A 20,526-nucleotide genomic window follows, 5' to 3' on the forward strand; every position below is an offset into this window, starting at 1 on the left:
GTTGGTAAGTTATGGCGTAACAACATATAGTACACATACCGTGAACATGACTCTGCAAGGTTTGCCTGGAGCTGGGGCAGGCTCAGATACATTGAGGAACTATAGGTGTTCCCACGCTAACCTGGCCAATAAACCACGCCCCTCTTCTATAAAAATAGCTGATTGGTTCAAAGAAAATATTCGTGTAGCTGTCTATTTATTTAAACTAAATGTGTTCACAATTGGTAAGCAGACCTGTTATTCTCTAAAATAATGTTAAATATCTGGACTATTAAAATGCAAATGATTTCAAGGCATTAGCACTTCAGAGAAGATGTTAGAAAATTTTTAATATTTATCATAAAAGGTCGAAGTCAAAGATGAAATTCACTGTCCAATGAAGTCTTTCCATTATTTCTTTGTTTTGTACCAAACATAAAGCAAACAAACAAATGATACTGTAGTGGATTTCTCCCCTACAAACGCTGTTTGTCGCTGAGTAGCCGACCCCGCGAATTCCCCAGTGTGTGCCTCGTGGTCTAGGTCAACTAGCGCCGCCATACATCACGGAGGTCAACTATCTACCCACGCCTACCTCCGCTATAAAAGACCTGACCTCGTGGTGACCTGTCTCTTTTCTACCTACACCAACCAGCAAGCAACACCTCCTCCTCCTCCGCCTGCCTGGCGGCCCTCTCTCCCGCCGGCGAGTATGGCGACCCACAAGCTGGTCCTCCTCTGAGCACCCTCACCAACCAGTTCTCTCTACATCACGCTTGTAACCATGCTGCCTTCCCAGCACCAAGCTGCATTGTACATCCAATACAACATGTATACATGAGAGCACAATGTGAGTTTTCTTTCTCCATCCCATCCTGAGTGTGAACACAAACAACCCGTACCCCACAATACCAAGCATAAGCACAATAGGGAATGAACTACAGTTTTAACCTCCGCCCGGGTTCAAATCACGGTTTTGAATTGAGGGCCAAAGCATACCAAGATTAGTAATTACATTACAAATTTACACAAGTCCACCAACAATTAAAAATTATGAGAGATGGACCCTCTGTATCTGTAGCGACCTTGAATATAAGTTTCATATATGACATTGAGTTATTACTTACACTATTTCACAACTATGGTAATAGTAAACATTAAGTTTTATGGTTTAGTCATAATATATCAATTGACGTTATCTTTTATACATTATTTTATACGTACCATGTTTTAATATTTTGACATTCTTACTTGACTTTTGCAATTGTTATCATAAAACGGGAAATGAGTAGAGACGATGTTCTTGAATTACACTTTTAATAAAATATTAATGAAAATAAAAAATTATATTTATATAACAAGAATTCATCATAATGATAATAAAGGTGTGTATAAATTGGTGCTGTTGGAAGTTTAAGTCGTAGTACAAGGATTCTAACACAAGCCAGTTTAGTTTTAACAACACAGTACGGGATTTGAGTTTGTGTTTTAAGAAGTTAGATTGAACCTTATCAACGAGCAATGCTGCCCTGGAATTAAAACACGGTAAGTTGTATTGCTAATTAGCTCGCAAATTGTTTGTTTAAATCACAATGCATCCCGTTATAATAACTTCTTGACCAACTAGGGACAGTTCTGGCACTTAACATTAATAGGGTCCTTATATGTTTTGTGAACTGTACAAGGATTCCTCCCCACTTACATTTATTCTTACCTAATCGTGTGTAGTTTACTAACAAAATCAGTAACGCCCTCTCGTCACCTAAGGCACATCAAAGAAGGCAAGCATAAACTCCCTATTTGGGGGTCCGACTAATTATTTGAATGTAGCCAGAATATATCAAAGTCTCACAGAATAAAACCTTCGATCAGTTACCCAAATGTAGCCGCAATAAAGTCAAATGATGGTCCTACATGAATAAATCGGACTGCCAATCACTTCTCGACTGGTATTTGGTGTCACGAAGTCAAAAAAATTGGTAAACTTAATTTAATCTGAGTTAATAGATCGAGTGCATGTACCTAACCTAACCTAACACAACTCAGATTAAATTAAGTTTACCAATTTTTTGTAACTTTATGACACCAAATAATAATCGAGAAGTGATTCACAGCCCGGTTTATTCTTCTAGGACCATCATTTGACTTCATTGCGGCTACATTTGGGTACATTTTGGTAATTACTCTCTCCCTCGGTACATGCACGCGATCTATTAACTCAGATTAAAGTAAGTTTTCCATTTTTTTTTTACTTCGTGACACCAAATACTAGTCGAGAAGTGATTGGCAGTCCGATTTATTCATGTAGGACCATTATTTGACTTAATTGCGGCTACATTTGGCTACATTTGGGTACATTTGGGGAATTAGTCGGACCGCCTATTGGGTGCTGGAATGGTATTACGCTTTACCCTACACATGGTGTATGGGGGTATTTAATAAACAGTCCTCATGCTGCATGTAGCAAATTTTGAATCTGAAATCTACACCATCTATGTGCTGGTATATACATTCTGAAGCAATGTTAACTTGTTTGATTATTTAATGTATAAATATTAGCATCTATCTCCTTCTGAAAATGGATTGGTATTTCTCTTGAACAGGGTCCTGAGTTAATAGCAACAGCCAAGTACTATTAGTGCTTTTCCGAATGTTTTGACAATTCAAAGACATTTTTCTTCTATCATATTTCTAATACAAAAAAGAAATATAACCTAGCTTAACCTACCCCTTTTTCTTTGTAAAATAACATAGAAAATCACCCAAAACCAACCAAACCTAACCTAACCTTAATTTACGACAAAAATATAATAGAAGAAAAATGTCTTAGAATTGTTTAACATTCGGAAAAAAACATTTCTAACAGTGAGAGATAGAACGGTGCACTAATATAAAATGACCGAAAGAATGGTGCACTATTTTAAATTGACCTACAGCAACTTTAGAAACTTTTTCAAAGAGGATAAAGTAAAGTAAAAGATAATTGCTCTTGGTAGTGCTGTATGGCAGTGTACAGTGGCATTACCCACATGAATCTGACCTATATATAGTGTCAATGAATATGATGCATCTCTTTGTGTACGAACCTCTGTCCTGCATGGCAGTGAACAGTGATATTACCCACATGAATCTGATCTCTATACATATATAGCTGTTAATGAATATGATGTATTTCTGTGTGTATGAACCTCTGTCCTGCTTGGCATTGAGAAGTAATACCACCCTCAGTGTCAAGACCTGACTGAATAACTCAGAATAGGCAAACTGTACTACAAGCTTTGCCAATAAATTTGTTAAACTAAAAAACTAAAACTAAAGCTCTTGGTAATAATTTGCAACAGGATCCCAGATTAACCAGAAACTAAAGAAGTTTCGGTAAGGTATCAGAACACCACTACCACCAGAAGGAGTTGTTTGATTTCGTTCAATTTTCTATACATGTTCACAACCTAACCTAACCTAACTTAATAAAACCTGACCTAACCAACCAAAGAAATGTACCTAATCTTACTCAACTTCCATCATCAACCAGGAGCCTTCTGCATACACACCTCAAAGTAAGTGTACTTTACTGCATTTTTTTTTTTACTTTGTATGTACTTTTCGGTGAGCTGGAACCAATTACCCAATATCCCATTGAAACAATGGATTTGGTTAACAAAATTTTCGGTTAACGAACGACCTTCTGGATCTAATTGTGTTCGTTAACCGAGGGACCACTATATATATATATATATATATATATATATATATATATATATATATATATATATATATATATATATATATATATATATATATATATATATATATATATATATATATATATATATATATATATATATATATATATATATATATATATATATATATATATAACAAAGAAGTCTGTCTGTTTGTTTGTTTGTGTGTGTCTCTCCTCGACTTATGACATATTCGACTTACGACAACGCGGACATACGACGGCCAATGGCCATGGTTGTATAAAATATTTTCACATTACGTATTTTCGAGTCCCGACGTTAGTGATCGCGCTGTGTACTGACAATATTTTCATTTGTAATTCCCTTTAAAATTGCGGGCAAGCTTAAAAGTGAGAGTTCTTGTGGTGCTGAGAAGAAAAAGAGACACCTATTTTAGAATTTCTACGTATTATTTTTGTCTTTTCGACTTATGACCAAATCGACTTATGACCTGGCCGTCGGGACAGAACCTCGTCATAAGTCGAGGAGAGACTGTATGTATATATTTTTTTTATATACACCTTAATGTAAAGTTTATATATATATTTTTTTTTTCAGAATTTCTTATCAGGTTTGAAGATGGAATTACCAGGGTGCCAAAAACATCAGAAGCCCTGAAGAAGTTTGAAGGTTTTTATTACAAATATTTCAAGAAAACATACAAGTTATCAAAGCATTATGGCTGCCACGTGTATTATGAAGCAAGTTGAGGAGCGACATGTTGCAACTGAAATCACAAGATGTGTTTGGTCTCCAAAGATGGATTTAGTAGCCATTGCAAATATCCAAGGTACTGTTTGAGTTAATATGGACATTGTTTTCTAAGAAATATAAGAGGAGACTTCTCTTAATTTCAGCATTTTTCATTGTAATTCCCCTCACAGCATCCAAAATGTAAGAATACTGTACAGTAAGAATACTGAATACAGTACAATGAAAACTTTAATATATGGCATTAACTAGCTGGAAAGCTCTTGCATCCAGACTTTTCAGTATTTTCCAGTGCAGATGCATAATTGTATTGGACACCTAATTGTGTGTTGCAATTCTGTACAGTACAGTATTTAGAATTGTGTAAAGGTATTATCATGAATAGTTACAGAAATGCTGTAATGGTCCTTTGCAACTTTATTATAAGGTCAAACATTATCCAGTAAAATAGCTAAGGGAAACACTCTTGTAAGTGGCCTACTCTTGTACAAAATCGGTTCTGTTGTTTCCACATCAGGGTGCCTTGAAGCCAGTTTCCTGAACCTATCCCAGTGGTGAACATCTTTTAATTCAGAAGAAGACATATGGTCATCACTTTCCCTTTCCTCCTTACCACTGTCTGTTTCTAACATCTCATCCAGTTGTTTCAAGTCTTCAGGAGTAAGTTCCTGCTCATGAGACATCATAAGCCCTTCAACATCATCCTCCTCCACTTCGAGTCCCATTGACTGACCAATGGATGCAATCTCCTGGTCCAACTCCGTTTCTTCCTCAAATCCCTCAAAATCATGGACTGCTGTTGGCCACAGTGCTTTCCATGCAGAATTCAGGGATCGAATGGAGACTTCTTGCCATGCTGACACTATCAATTTTACAGCCTCCAGGATGTTGTATTGTATCTTCCAGAACTGTGACAGTGTTAGATCAGGATCAGTGGAAGTTGCCTGATGACACCTTCTGAACATTTTCTTCATGTACAGCTTCTTGAAGTTGCTGACTACATTTTGGTCCATTGGCTGCATAATTGATGTAGTGTTGGGAGGCAAAAACAACACTTTGACAATGTCAAATCGTGCCTCCAAAGTGCTGGCAAGTTCAGGGTCATGACCAGGAGCATTATCCAGAAGGAGAAGTGCCTTTAAAGGAAGTTTATTGGTGGTTAGGTAACTCGTCACAGAAGGGCAAAACACCTCAACAGCCCATTCATTAAAGAGCTCTCTTGTTACCCATGCCTTACGGTTGGACTTCCAATAAACTCCAAGTTGTTCTCTTACCACCTTTTGTTGCTTGAACACCCTGGGGTTCTCAGAGTGGTAGACAAGCATGGGCTTCAGTTGGAAATCTCCTGAAACTTGGCACCAAGCAATAGAGTGAGACGGTCCTTCATGGGTTTATGCCCGGGTAAAGAGGCTTCATCTCTAGTGATGAATGTCCTTTTGGGCATTTTCTTCCAGAATAGCCTTGTTTCATCTACATTAACACTTGCTCTGGAAGATAATTCTCTTCATCCATCAGTACCTTGAACTCCACTACAAATTTTGCTGCTTTTTCTGCACTGGCAGCTTCACCATGCCTAACAACACTAAAAATGTCGCTTTTTTTCTTAAATTTATCGAACCAGCCCTTAATGGCCCTAAACTCTTCAAAGTCAGTTTCGAAAGAACTAGGTTGATCTTCCTTCAAATGTTTCTATATTTCCCTGGCTCTTTCACAAATAAATTTAGTAGAAATTGAATCTCCTTTCATTTGTTTTTCTTTAATCCAAATAAGAAGTAACCTCTCTGTTTCTGCAATTAATGATCTACCTTTAAACACTGGTAGATTTATCTCTCACTTTCACTTCTTTAAATTTGTCTTTCTGCGCAATAATTGTAGACACAGTTGATGTCGACATGCCATATTCTTTACTTGGTACATTTGTTCTTATGCCTTCTTCTTGTTTCTTAATAATTTCCTGTTTCACTTGCATTGAAATTGCCTTTCTAGATTTCTTTGGATCCATGCTGGATTCAATATAGTAATTTCACCACTAAAATTTTAAGTTCACTAGCTGTAATTAACGATTATTTTATTTAAATCCACACTGCACTGCGCTATATATTATCAATATGTTAAATCATTTTCAGAATGACCAATAATTGTACTGTAAAAATGTAAAAATATTCTGTGTTCAAGAGACCCACAAGCAAGATGTTTCCTCCACTGTGCAGAGATTTAAACAGATGCCTTGGTGGGTGAGTGAAGTGGCTGATGAGTGCACCAAAAACTAGTTCCTGTACTGCATATTATCAGTTATGTTAAATAAATGTTAAATTGACTAATAATTTTAATATAAAACTTGCAAAAATATTAAAGAGCACAACCTTCTTGATATTTACTCCAATGGAAATGAATGTAAGCCTAGAACTGGTTACTGTATTGGCGGACTAGCCTACCAGTCGATGCGCAAGCCAATACATGTTGTCATAAGGTTTTCGTTAATCAAATTTTTGTTTGTTAACCGATTTGAAAATTCTTATGGAAGGTAATTCGTTAACCGAAATTTCGTTAATCGAACCATTCGTTAACCGAAGGACCACTGTATATCATAGCCTAAGTCCTTATGTACATCTATAATCACATGATTTAATAGAAAGGAAGAAATAGAATGACAAAATACAGTCAATGAAATTAAAAAAAAATAAGTCATCAGGTAAATAAAATACTGTATTGTACTGTACTGTAAATTTCAAGTTTAACCCCATTATCTGCGGGCTTTCATAAGTTGGATGTTAGTAAGTTGGGGACCCCTTGTACAGTAATGTACAATACTGCACAACACAGATCATATGTGAAAACAGCAGTGAGCGAGCAAGCAAGCTTCTACAATGGCAGCAGACAATGAACTAAGTGTGTCATGATGCAAGGGTTTGAGGAGATGGCTGCGAGATACTACATCAACCAATCATGGCATCCAATGCAGTCACCTGACAGTAGAAGCCAATTGTAGCCTAGGAGCACTCGCAGCCTACCCACCCACGCGCTTGGCAAGTGTTGATGCCTGATGAAATCTCTGAATTTTATCCAAATGCAGAACGGAGAGATTTTTCCCCGAATTTCTTGGAATGTTAAAACAATAAAATAAATAAATAATCCCGAGTAATGGAGAGCTCTGGGAATCGAATATTCTGGCTATTGGATAGATTACTATACACTACAGTATTTTTATTTTCATCATTCTTAGAAATTGCAAAATTCTATCTGTAAACGCCTTGGTTAAGGACGTTCAGGTGACGGGCAAGTTGAAGGGAATGATTGAAACCCGCCTTTTGACGGGTTCATAATATTACATGGTGATTCATCTGATACATAATTAGCTAGTCTCACACAATTTTATCTTAATTAAAATTTATTAAACATAGTGACATGACACAAAGTTCATAACTCTATTAATCTTAGCTACTCTTCATTCTGCATTGTCTTATTACTTCAGGTTAAGCAGAAACGAGTAGTCGTAATTAGTCAACAATATTTCAGTACCGAGGGGTATGTCATCACTTAGGCTGTACTTACAAGTGCGGGTCAATGCTGATCAGTATGGTGTTCCAAGAGACAACAGTATTGCGTAAATTGTCCTGGCACAAATTCTCGGACAGGATTGTGAGTCGGTGTTCACCAGTGCGAGCAGAGGACTGGTCTTCACAGCGGGGTAGGCAGCACCGCCACCAGTCGAAGACAGTCCACTCAGCAGAACCAGGACTTGTCTGTAAACACTTCTACATCTGGTGAGGTCACAGGTCGAAAGATTTATTGGCATCACACGCCAGCACTGTAGCTGAAGCCAGTGGCGATAACATTATCCTCAGGGGACACATTGATCAGTCAAAGAGTTAATAACATCTTAATATTTCTGACATATTTTATTCGGCTGATAATTTATATTCTTTATTACAGATGAGAATTATACATCGGGTGTCTGTTAGGAATAGTTTTTGTTGTACACAGATATAACTACAATATATTGCAATATTTTTAAATGTTAATACTACAGTAGGGTCGGAATATATCGCAACTTTATAAAAAAAAAATTATATCAAAATTTTCCAATATACTACAGTATAGCGATAAATTCATTTATTTCATGAGGGAAATCGGGCAGGGAATATTTCAAATGTACCTCCATGGCAAACAAATGCGTTATTTGCACACCAGAGGTGCCACCATGGCTTCTCACCCATCATTTAAGGAAAAAACATTGCTTGGGAATTAGTGTATAAAAAATTGTGAGTTTGATTATAAAATGAAATACCCCCCTGTATTCCATATTGATCAACTACTAATAAACAAATACCTGTAGTAGCATTACTGGTTCTACTTATAATGTACAGTACTGTACTGTATTAAGAAGTAAGAAAGCACAAGTAAAATAGTGTCAGAGAAAGTGTCTAGTGCTGTACAGGTGGGAAGTACAGTACACTGCAAATAGTGGCCTCTTGTGGTTCCCTGGGTTTTGTTTTTTAATGAATACAAGGTAGGAACTACAGTAGTTTTAAAAGTGAATAGAAAATTATGCATCTTTATGTAATGTTGAATGAATTGTAAATACTGTACAGTCAACCCTCACTTTACGCGGTTAATATAACCCACAGGGTACCGCGTAAAGTGAACAACATAACATATGGGATTAATTGAAATAGAGACCGGGCCGACCCCCAAACTCCACTTTTTGACGACACACAACTATGTTGTAATAAAAATTTTATCTTAACTTTATGATGGTATGCACAAACAAGTAATATAGAAGAGGTTAGGTTAGGAAAAATAAAGGTTAAGTTAGGAAAAATAAAAGTTAGGTTAGGAAAACTAAAAGTTAGGTTGAACACTTACGTTAGTAGAAGAGATGGGTCGGCGTACGGGGATGGAAGCTGGTTCCGAGGCAGAGGGCAGGCTACTGGCCCTCAGGTGAGTCACCATCACTGTCATCCACACTTGTCAGGGCCTCCCTGACAAATCCCTCAAAGTTATCTTCACTGTCTCTACCTCTGTCACTATCACTGGCTTGGGCTGGCTGTGGTGGGTTGTGGGCGAAGAACTCTGTTATGCTTTGCTGACGGCTGGTGTTTATGTTGTCGTGATAAACCTTGAAGTAGGGCTCCATAGTCTGCAACAGCTGGGTAGTGAAGATTTCATACCTGTTTGTGTCATGGTCGTCGGAAAGGAGGAGCTTGATTTTCTCGACACACTCGATGGCACCCCTAACATTACTATGGGATAAGCGGTGGTCTTCTTGGGATGACGCACCACCTGCCTCTTCACTGACATCATCATCATCTACCATCTCGTCGGTAGTCACATCAGGATCCCTTATCACCTCCAGGATGTCGTCGTTGGTGGTCTCGGAGAAGCCTGCAGCTGTAACACTCTGCGCAGCTTCTCTGGCAAGGTCCACTGCTACTGCAACAGTCTGAACCTCACCAGTCACAGATTGACTCTGCCTTACGCCCGGAATGCCTTGCAACACATGTCTCCATGCGTGACGAACAGTTGCTACAGACAGCTGATCCCATGCCTCCACCAAGAAGTCCACAGCTTTCTTGATGTTAAATATTCTCCAGAATTGTTAAAAAGTATTTTTTGCTCTGCCAACTGTTGATCCTCGTCTTCTTCGCTCTTGCTATCGGTGGTGGTGTCACTCAGGTTACGCAACTCTTCCCTGGTGTTGGTGTAGTCGTTCAGGAGCTGGAATTTTTTTGTTGAGAATGCAGCTTTTACATTACAGATTAACTCTTGGTCCATGGGCTGTAATATAGACGTAGTGTTGGGAGGAAGGAAGACCACTTTTACCTTGCGGTGACGATCTAACAGTAGGGGCGAATGTCCTGGTGCGTTGTCCAGCAGCAACAAAATCTTGAATGGCACATTCTGTTGCTCAGAGAATTTCTTTACATCGGGAACGAAACAGTCATCAAACCAGGAGAGGGACAGTGTAGAGAACATCCACGCCTTACGTGCGGTCAGCCAGTGGACATTTAGCTTGGTCATGTCCATGTTCTTGTAGGCGTGCGGCTTGCGGGCTGTGTGGATCACCGATAACTTGAGCTTACAGGTACCGGAGGCATTGGTGGTAAACAGGATGGTGATGCGCTCCTTCTGCATCTTCCGGCCCCGAATCTTGCTGGCATTCTTCACAACGAAGGTCTTGGAAGGTAGCTTTTTCCAAAAAAGACCAGATTCGTCCATGTTAAGCACCTGGTCGTCGGTGTACTGTCCTTCCTCCATAATCTCACGTTAAAACGGAGGAAATTCCCTAGCCGCAGCACGGTCAGCACTGGCTTCTTCACCACCAATGTTTATATTGGTGATCTTGTTCCGTATCTTAAACCTCTGTAACCACCCAGAGGAAGCATTAAAGGGTTTGGGCTCTGTAATTCCCATCTTTCGTGACACTGCAGCATACAATTCTTGTGTGTACTCCTTAACAGAGTGCGTGTCGACCCCAATGTTCCGTCGCGCCTGACGCACCAAGTAGCTCACAAGTAATTTTTCTGTCTTGAGAAGCACCTGGTTGTGAAAATACTTGATCATAGAAGCACCTGTAGACTTTGTGATCTTCATGTGCTCCTTTATCTTGGCTGCATCCTTCTTTATTGTCCGGATTGTAGATTCGTTCACACCATGCTGGCGCGCCAAATCAACCTGTCTTGTTCCTTTCTCTAACTCTTGGATGATCTTGCACTTCACCTCATAGCTTAAGGAACGTCGTATCTTCTTTGGCTTAGGGCGGCTGGTTTTCTCTCTGGGGGCGGAAGCCATTTTACAGAACAATGGATGCACGATTACACGGTGTGGCCTGGAGGGATGAAACTGCCGCGGCTAGGTCAAGTGTCGTCTTTCCCCCCTCCCTCCCTCCCCCGGGTGGACCCGTCATATTACTTCAAACTAATTACAGCTAGCAGCGGAGGGAGGTAGGGATGCATGGCCAATCACAGTCCGATACGTCATATGACGTCAGTGATAACGCAACAGAGACATGCACTGCGCAACCTTACCGCGCGGCTTGGCCAGGAGGAGGCGGGAGCAGGCGGGTGGGGCGAATCTAAAAATAGCGTCGAGCCGGACACACTCCGCGTAAAGGGGTACACGCACCGCGGAATGTGAGCATCCTGGGTTCCGGCAGGGCACCGCGTAAACGTGGAAACGCGGAATGTGGGACCGCGTAAAGTGAGGGTTGACTGTACTGTACTGTACATTCTTATCCTATAATATAATTTGCATTTGCAATTGGAGTTTTCACTCCTAAAATATAAATTTGTTCATATATTTCTTGATATCATTGACTCATCTTCACTAGATGTGTAATGGAATAGTAGTGGCAGTGTTGGCAGTGTCTTCTTATATTTGGTGTGTGCATTTTTATTTTTTCTTATCTTGAAACAATGACACTGGCAAAAATGAAACTTGGTTTTTTGTTCGGTACATTATAAATTATATAGGTAGTATGATAAGTCCTCTGTCCTCTGAAGAAACTTGTTTAGAATATTCTCCTTAACAATTCAGTTGGGATTATATTTGAGCCATCAGTGACCTTCAATCATCTTTCTAAAGTGGCTAGAATGTTCAAAATATCACTATCATATTGAGATATTAAAATGTTTTTAAATCAACACAGTGAATAGAATGTGTGGCATATGGTGGCTGTCGTCTCTCTGTTTGTCCTTCATATTTTAATTTCCGGGCAGCAAAAAGATTTCGCATCACTCAAGCAAGATAATGGACAAATATCTTGATATTTAGGATAGTTGGCCCAGTTCATGGTTATTAACTGTACTTCCCTAAATGTCAGACCCTTAATACAGTGTATGTGATGTGGTGGCATGATGTTTTTTGATCATTCACCATAATTTATACTGTACTGTTTTTGTTTCAGTTCTGCAACGTAGAGGATGACATCTCGTTTTGTTTATCATATTTTACTTTGGGGAAGTAGCGTCATATTTGAATTATCTTTTCTGTATATTTATTATATTAATCAAGGGTAACTTTGCCAGGTCAAGTTGCAATGCACCGACTGTCATGGCAGCGTGTATGGGTGATTAGCTCACCAGGTGAAAATATTAAGGTCACAGGACTGGCATGGCGCCCTGACAGTAAAGTTCTTGCAATTGGATATTCTACAGGTTTGTATCATCTGCAAAGGTATTTATGGGATTTGATTATATTATTAAGAAAAAGTTGTAAAGAACTTTTTTACTGGTATTTTCTGCCATTGATAGAAACATTTATTTATATTTTTTATTATGATGATGCAGGGTGGCAAGAATCAAATACACACTATCCCTTCATTCTCCTTTCATAACAAAGCCCTATGATATTAAAAAAATAAATATGTTTACAGTAACAGTTCTAATATCAAGCAAATGCTGAAACAGTTACAGTAAGATAAAAGAGAATACTATAATAATGTCAAGTGTGTCTGGGTCATGTGGGGTCTGGGTTAGTGAGAAACAAACCTGCCTCAGTCAGCAACAAGTCAACTTTGTGGTTATGTCTTGTGGTTCTGTTAGCCATTGAACATTGAGTTTATGGCCTGTTTCAGCTGCATTCCCATTTAATCTGTCATTACACATTTACACATAATGTGATGCTGCTGCACTTTTTTATCATAACTTTACATTCCTTGCATTCATAAAATTTTGTTTTATAGTAATATACAGACTAGTGTGTCAGATTAAGTATTATTATATTGGCAAATTGTTACTCAAGTAGAAGTAAAAGTATCCAAATGTCAATAGTATACTCAAATACTGAAAGTAAAATGTAACAACAAAATTATTGTCTCAACGATTAAAATGAATCCACAGTAAATTATAAACAAATAGTTAACTAAAGATAAAAATAAAAGACAGCATTACACACGTTTATCTTGTATTTGCAAATTTTTCCATTAAAATTAATAATTAACTGATTCTCAAAATTATGGCTGTCCAATCAGTATCTTTTAGGCCTAAATAGAAGCCCAGCATGACCTACCAAAAGTGAATACGTTGTGCTGCTCTTCTCCCTACAATCTATAGCAGGGATGGTGAACGGGCTGAAAATATATCCATCCAACACTATGATCACTTTCTTCCTTATCCACACAAATATTGTCGACGTTGACTTATGGTCCACAGACATAATGTTGTCTCTGTTTGCATTAGGTTATGATACAAATCTATCTGGCATGTATCTGAGGTGAAGGATGACCTGCGCTTCTCTTCCTGTGAACTCTAACTGTCCCAACACTATTGTATTGGTTTGACTGTCCCACGGTCAGGGACCTCCTACCACAGGAAGAGTCACTGACCACTATAAGTCACCACCCACTTATTTGTAATAATATGTATTTAATTCTTGTATGCTACCCACTCTTTGGTGGGTGCTAACTCTCATTGTCCTTAAAACATATCAATATTGTCTCCATATCACAAGTCATAGCGTGTCCTGCGAAACACGAGTACCAATGCATTAGTGTCTGGCCGCATAGTCTTGTGACTTGGGTTGTTGCCCCCTGGGGTGTAATTAATTAAATAAACAATATGCCCAGTATGACTAAACAGAAGCTCACAAGCAGCAGATGCAGGTAGTGAGGTGTTAAGCTTCAAAGATAAGTCATATAATGTTGGGAAAGACCTCAGTAGCTCCATTCCAACCCCTGGGTATTCCAAGTAGCTTTCAAGCTCCTTCAGTTGAGGAGTTTGTGGATGATTGTTGCCTCCATAGTGACTGAGTCTGACTAAAACTCACCATGAATTGTCCCTCCAATTGGGGGTGTGGCTGTGGTGACGTCACTTTTCGATTCTAATTGATGAGTGGCTGAATTTTTCGCACCACGAGACCTCTAGGTATGTGACCGTGCGGTGTCTCCCCACACCCATGCTGTACCCTTCATGGCTCCACCTACACAACTCTTTCACTGTGGTTAATAATTAATTTGTTAAAAAATATATTACTACTATAGTTTGCCACAGACATTAAAATTGTTTGTTAGTTTGTGAGCAAGTAATGTGTTTTGTTTTTTTAATTGTATTGGAGTAAAAGTATTAGAAAACCATACTTAAGTAAAAATAAAAGTACTAAAATATTTTAGTACTTTTTAAAAAGTAGTTACAGTAGACCCTTGAGAGTTTGTGATTCGCAATTTCAATGATTTGCGGTAAGCAGATGGTGGCTAGCATGCAAGCCTGTTCCTGCAGCACAACGAGTCACCCCAAGCTGCATCTTGTGTTGTACTTTCAAAACTTTAGTGTTTCTGTGAGAAATGGCCTCTAAAAGACTGCCCAGTGTTAGTGCTTGTGATGCTAGTCGAGTGAAATGTAAAAGGCATAAATCAGTAATGACCCTGACAAAGAATGTTTTATTATTAGGTAAGTTAAAAGAAGGGATGAGTGCTGCGGCTGGTCAGTTATTTGGTATAGGGCTATAGATATACGAGTACAGTAGTGCACTAAAGTAGTGTAAATTGCTATTCGCGGTTTTGCCAATTCGCGCCATTTCTTGGAACCTATCCCTCGTGAATGGCAAGGGTCTACCATACCCAAAAATGTTACTTGAGTAAAGTACAGGGGGTACTCAAGTAAATTTATTTTATTACTTTACAATTCTGGTGAAGATTTTATGGTTATTTATGTTTTTAAAACTTTGATGTATGTTTTTTGAAACATAAATTTGGCACACTTGTCATTGTCACACAGAATGCCTCAATTATCGTGACGTATCTTACAAGTATCCCTTGCTGTACTAACATTTGCTCTTATGAATATTAATCATATGAATACTGTATGCTATTCTTACACCTGTTTCTCACCTTACAGAAGCTTTTCTTGCTTACCTGTATATGAATGGTGGTCTCTGAAGGTTATGTACCAGATTTATATTTTATTAATTTATTTATTTATTAGGCACTAATGTACAGTAGTTAGGTGTTTTTGTGTTTGTTTGTGAACTGATTTTAAGTTTTGGGTATAATGTTGGGGTTTTCTTGTCATTAGGGAGCAGAACCCACTATTTCCTGTATGTTTTGTTATTTGCTAAACAGTACAAATATTCACTTGACAAATGGTTTTCAAGTAACCTTACCCATTCATATAGCAAGGGATACCTGCATTCAAAGCTAATTCTAAAAACACTTTAATTTTTATAGTTTATCATTATTTACAGGAACAGTATTTATTATAGTTATTGTTCTTGAACTTTACCAATTCTCCACTATGTTCTCTTCTACCAGGAACCTCTCTCTCTCTTCACATTAAACTATGGTTTCTATAGTCTTGAGGTTTTCAAGAACATAACCCTCGCAAATCTCTAGGGCCAACTGTATAATGCCTCATTGCATAAAGATATAATTTTGAAAATTGTTTTATGTCGTATGTGAAAGTAATATAAACAGACTTGGAATTTTATGACAGTCATTACTTGCTGACAGATCCTGATACACCTCTAAAGAACCTCTCTTCATGGCCACTGTGATGTGCCCTTCTTCCCTCTTGTACTTATTACACTTTTTATGAATTTCTAGGCCTGTAGTAATGTCATATATAATTTACCAGTCTGTGAAAATTATAAAATAAAATTAATACTTTAAGCAGACAAAGTGTTAAATATCTAATTTTATCCTTATAGGTGAAGTGGTTTTAGTGGATATAGAAGACAGTAATCCTGTACACAAACTGAATGTGAATGCTGAGGTCACAGCCCTCAACTGGGCAGTACATGTACCTGAGGAGCCCCCAAAGAAGGAAACATTATTTGAGGTTCGTATCCTGTACGGAATGAAATTATACGGCAGGGATTTTTCCAAATGTTTTGTTAGGAAGCCCTTGGAGGATTTTAAGAGGCTGGATATCAAGGGGTCTTTGACTATGTCCTGCAGATGATGAGACAAACAGAGGATAAACTACAAAGCTCTGTGCTTCCTCCAACGAGTTTAACAATAGTCCTAGAGGAGACTGTTTACCACAGTCCTAAGTATGTATTAGTATTGTATTATAGGTATGTTTATCATGTTGCATGAATTAATAGTTTGCTGGTGGGGTTGTATCCAGGGCAAGTATTGCCAGCATCATGCCCTAATTTCATGGTTTGCAAACTCAGCACTTTACCAAATGCTGGGGCTGGGAACCTTTCATGACTTACATCAACAAACTCAAAAGTGTAGTGGAACTGCTAGTCTCAGAAAAGGAAGGGGGTTAATGTTCCTTTTTCCTGGAGACTAGGTTAGAAGAGTCTGACAACTTCCTGTTTTTGGGTCAGGATTCAGGATTTGTCTTTCTTGAGGACAGTGACCTTCAAGCCTTGCTTATAGGGCATAATTATGATGTATGATGAGGATAACATTGGGTAATCACTGTACTTCTGCTTCCATAGTGCCATTAAGTGCATGTTCTGATCTTTCTTCTACTTATGATGAAAGCTGGACCTATTCATTTGACAGTTTGAATTTTGTTAATGTGGATGATGCTCTATAAATGTTTTACAAAGGCCAGTTTTTTATGGTGTTTGGATGTGAAGTTATGGTCTATAATGCTGTCTTGTTATATAGTGTTTTCGTTTGTCATTCTAGCAAGAGAACTTCATATGGTGATGCATATCTAGGAGCCATATGTTCTTGATTTCTGGGTCTAGAGTAGACCTTTTAGGCAGATCTGTGTAACCCCTGCCTTAACCCTTTCAGTGCTTTCACTTTGTGAGACACTAGTTGGTAAGAAGCTATTACCATGTAACCAAGTTTTGTTTCTCCTACCAATATTTGGAGTTTTGGAAAATGCTCAGTCATTGTAGGGGGATTAGCATTTATATGATTAAAGGTCCAGCTTTTGTAGGGAAAGTTCTGATCCATAGGCTGGCAGTGAGAAGAATCATTAAACAGATGGCTGTTTCTGGCTCAGCTGACCTATTAAGACTTCTGATGGAATCTGTGGAAGACTTATGCTTTTACCAACAAAGGATTCATTGTATGCTTTGATCCTAGATATTTTCAGGACATCCTGCAAACCCTGGGTATTAGACCCATAGATATTTTCCATTATACTACAGTACTTTAATTACCAGATCCCAGTTTGACTACAAAATGGGATTTCAGGATCAGTCCCTCTTATTCATAGTCAAAAGGAGTACAGTACAGTACTGAGACCTAATTATGGGAAATTCTTAGTGCAGCTAATGTGGAATAGAGAAATCAGAGTAAGATGTTACACTAGTTGTACTATAAAAGGAGTTATGAATGAAATACATGCTTGAATCTTGAGGTGGTGAGTGTACTTGTAGAGAGTATTGAAGGGTAGTTTGTTTAAATAAAGAAAGCATGTTTAATGAATGATGGAAAGACAATATTTGAGTGAAGTGCTTACTGAACCTAGAGTGTGCTTTTGTAAATATGTACTTGAATGGAATTTTCTTGAGGAGGAATTAGTGAAAGCATATTTCATAGGTATTATAAAGTCCCACTTTTTAAGCAATTTGTGGATTTCAAGAACTTTTGAAAATGTAAATTGTGAAAATAATGTAAGTACAGTCCTGTATCCTATAAAATTTTATGTTGCATAGTCATATTGTATGTGTTTCAGGATTCATCAGAGACGTTTCTCCCACCACTTCCCTCACTCTCTAAGACATATACAGGAAGTAGTGGAGAGGACCGTGAGGAAGGATGGCATGAGGGGTGTCTTCTGCGGGATCAGACATCATTGACTCTCCTCACTGTTGCTACATCTGCAGCATCTGTATACATCTATGCCTTTGGACTCTTCCATTGTGCTACTGTAAATCTAGGAGAGTCAGTGCCAGGAGCAGGACAAGTCCTAGATGCTACACCCTCTCATGATCTTCATTTGCTGAGTTGCTTGGTGGAACGAGACCTTGGTGGAGAAAGGGAGGTCGTGCACGTAACAATTGAGACGATGATTCTGGCTTGCCGACATCAGGAACTTCGTGCTCTTGCTTATCGTTATGGTCAGATCTATGGGCTCATGACCTATGCCTCTCACACACTTACCCTTTTAACTGAAGCTTGGGAAAGTATTTTATTGGAATTGGATCATAAGTTAGCAGCTTATGCCAATACTGTTCCTGAAGGTGGTGTGTCTGCAGAATTTCTAGACCTTTTAGTATTTGGCTTGTCTTCAAGAGAATTTGAAATATTTCTCTCAAACCAGCTCACTGAAAAGGGTTTGAAGAAACTGGGTCACTCAATAGAACTTAGTTATTCGAATATTCAGAAGTTAGTTTTACGCAATGTACAAGCAGTGGGACAGGCACTTGTGTATCAGCTAAGTGCACTAGTTGGATTAGCACGACACCATGATCGGTTTGGAATGTTGGGTGTTGAAGAAGACATTGTCACTAATGCTGTAAGGGAAGCAGGAGCATTTGTTCTTAAAGCTGTGGAGCTACAGCAAGTAATTGATGGTGCAATGAGCACCTTTAAAGCTTTTCTCCGGTGGTTGTATGTCGTTGTCCAGCGTGTTCGTGGTGAAGCTGTACCTGACGAGATGAGCCGCATGACTCAACAAGATCTTACCTACATTACTGAGTTTCTCCACGATAGTCTCGAGGACACAGAAACGGGACCAGATGGTGAAAAACGCACAAGATTTCGCCTGGAACGTGTTGGTCAGTACTTGAAAGATGCACCTCTCACATTTGCACCCGAATCTGACCATAACCCATGGGCAATCTTTCTTGCAGAGCATCCTGGAGTTGCTGATCATTCTCTCATCTTTCCACACTACCCAGAGCGTTCTCTTTTGCAAGAACACAAAAATATTGTAAGTGTCCTGGATGATATGGCAGGACAACCAGCAAAGGTTATAAGTGGAGCTGTTAACATTGTTGCTTGGGTTCCATTTATGTCTGTAGCACCAATTGGACCAGTTAGTGTAAGCCAGATAAGCTGTCCACGTGACAATGCCATGTATACAGTTCTACTTCCGGGCCCCAAACAAGCAGTTCTTTATTTAGCACGTTGGCCAACAAGTGCTGAACGTCTTGCACAATCTAGTGCAGGACCAGGACCTGCTCATCATGTGGAAGCAGCTCCTTTTGTATTTTCAAGACTAGAGGGAACACGGGGTTGTTCTATGGAGCAAGCTACATCAACTCCACTGCTTCAGTTAATTGGGGCACAGTTTTACACAGAAGACACATTGTCGGTGTTGGCACAAGATCCTGGTGATCCAAAAGCTTCATTTTTTATACAGTTGTGGATGTTGGCAGCTTGTGGCGAGTTACGGCCTTTGGCCGTGTACGGAGGACGACGCTTAGCTGAAGCTGGCGTCACTCCCCGAGATGCGGGTACACTGGTAGATGCTAGTGGATACCGACGACTTGAGGGTGGCCCACTCTCTTCACTGGCAGTATCTGGTTCTCGTAAGGTTGCTCTCTTGTTGTCAGAGAATAGGAGGCGTGTCAGGTTATTTGAAATGGAGGTGGATGAAGATGATGAGGATGATGATGAAGAAGATACAGCTCAACATGAGTCCATTATTAATGCTTCTGGTGCTTCTGATGATCAAGTTGATAATTTATAAATGAGTGATTTGGGGAAAATAAATCTAATAGATGTTTTTTATTTCATTGGACCATATTATATATGTAATTATATTGAGCTAAAAAAGTTATACTGTATAAATCTAACAAACTGTCTCCAAACTAATTACAGGTACAGTACTGTATGTTGTTTGCCTGATGACACCACATCTTTTAGTTGTCTTATTGTGGAAGATAGCTTGTGCCTTGATAAGAGTTGGACCACCTCTTTACCTGATTACATTATTGAGGGATATTTCTAAGGTTAGCTCTGTTCTTTCTTTCACAGATTCAATATGTAGACTTATACGTAGTCTCTTGACCTGATGTGCTTTTCAGGCATTAGTTAGAAATTGGTGTTCTTTTTATATATAGTACAGTATACAGTATCTTCCTTTTGCTGTTTCACAGCAAATGCTTTTGGTAAGTGTTAACTGAAGGCATTTTCTGTATGTTTATGAACTCAATTTTTTTTCTAAATCTGAAAAGTGACTCTGCCAAATACAAAGCACAACTTAAAGTACTGTATGAGCAAACAAACAGATTCCAA

The 20,526-nt window shown here is 38.7% G+C and overlaps 1 protein-coding gene across 1 annotated transcript; it reads left to right on the forward strand.

The window, feature by feature from the left end:
- Positions 1-1,238: 1,238 nt before the first annotated feature.
- Positions 1,239-20,012, forward strand: LOC121860958 (anaphase-promoting complex subunit 4-like). Its single transcript, XM_042358371.1, has 5 exons — positions 1,239-1,524; positions 4,281-4,512; positions 12,461-12,589; positions 16,074-16,204; positions 18,017-20,012. Exons 2-5 carry the CDS (start codon positions 4,401-4,403, stop codon positions 19,976-19,978), a joined length of 2,334 nt encoding a protein of 777 aa, XP_042214305.1. The 5' UTR covers positions 1,239-1,524; positions 4,281-4,400; the 3' UTR covers positions 19,979-20,012.
- The last annotated feature ends 514 nt before the right edge of the window (positions 20,013-20,526 follow it).

This window comes from Homarus americanus, unplaced genomic scaffold, assembly GCF_018991925.1.
Source record: "Homarus americanus isolate GMGI-L3 unplaced genomic scaffold, GMGI_Hamer_2.0 scaffold40248, whole genome shotgun sequence".
Classification (NCBI taxonomy): Eukaryota; Metazoa; Arthropoda; class Malacostraca; order Decapoda; family Nephropidae; genus Homarus; species Homarus americanus.

What these genes read in the sequence shown, in the direction of transcription:
- LOC121860958 (XM_042358371.1), top strand. Translation starts at nt 4,401, where the DNA reads ATGGCTGCCACGTGTATTATGAAGCAAGTTGAGGAGCGACATGTTGCA. An exon ending in AGCCATTGCAAATATCCAAG is followed by an intron (nt 4,513 to 12,460) that starts GTACTGTTTGAG and finishes TAACTTTGCCAG; the next exon opens with GTCAAGTTGCAATGCACCGA. An exon ending in TGCAATTGGATATTCTACAG is followed by an intron (nt 12,590 to 16,073) that starts GTTTGTATCATC and finishes TTATCCTTATAG; the next exon opens with GTGAAGTGGTTTTAGTGGAT.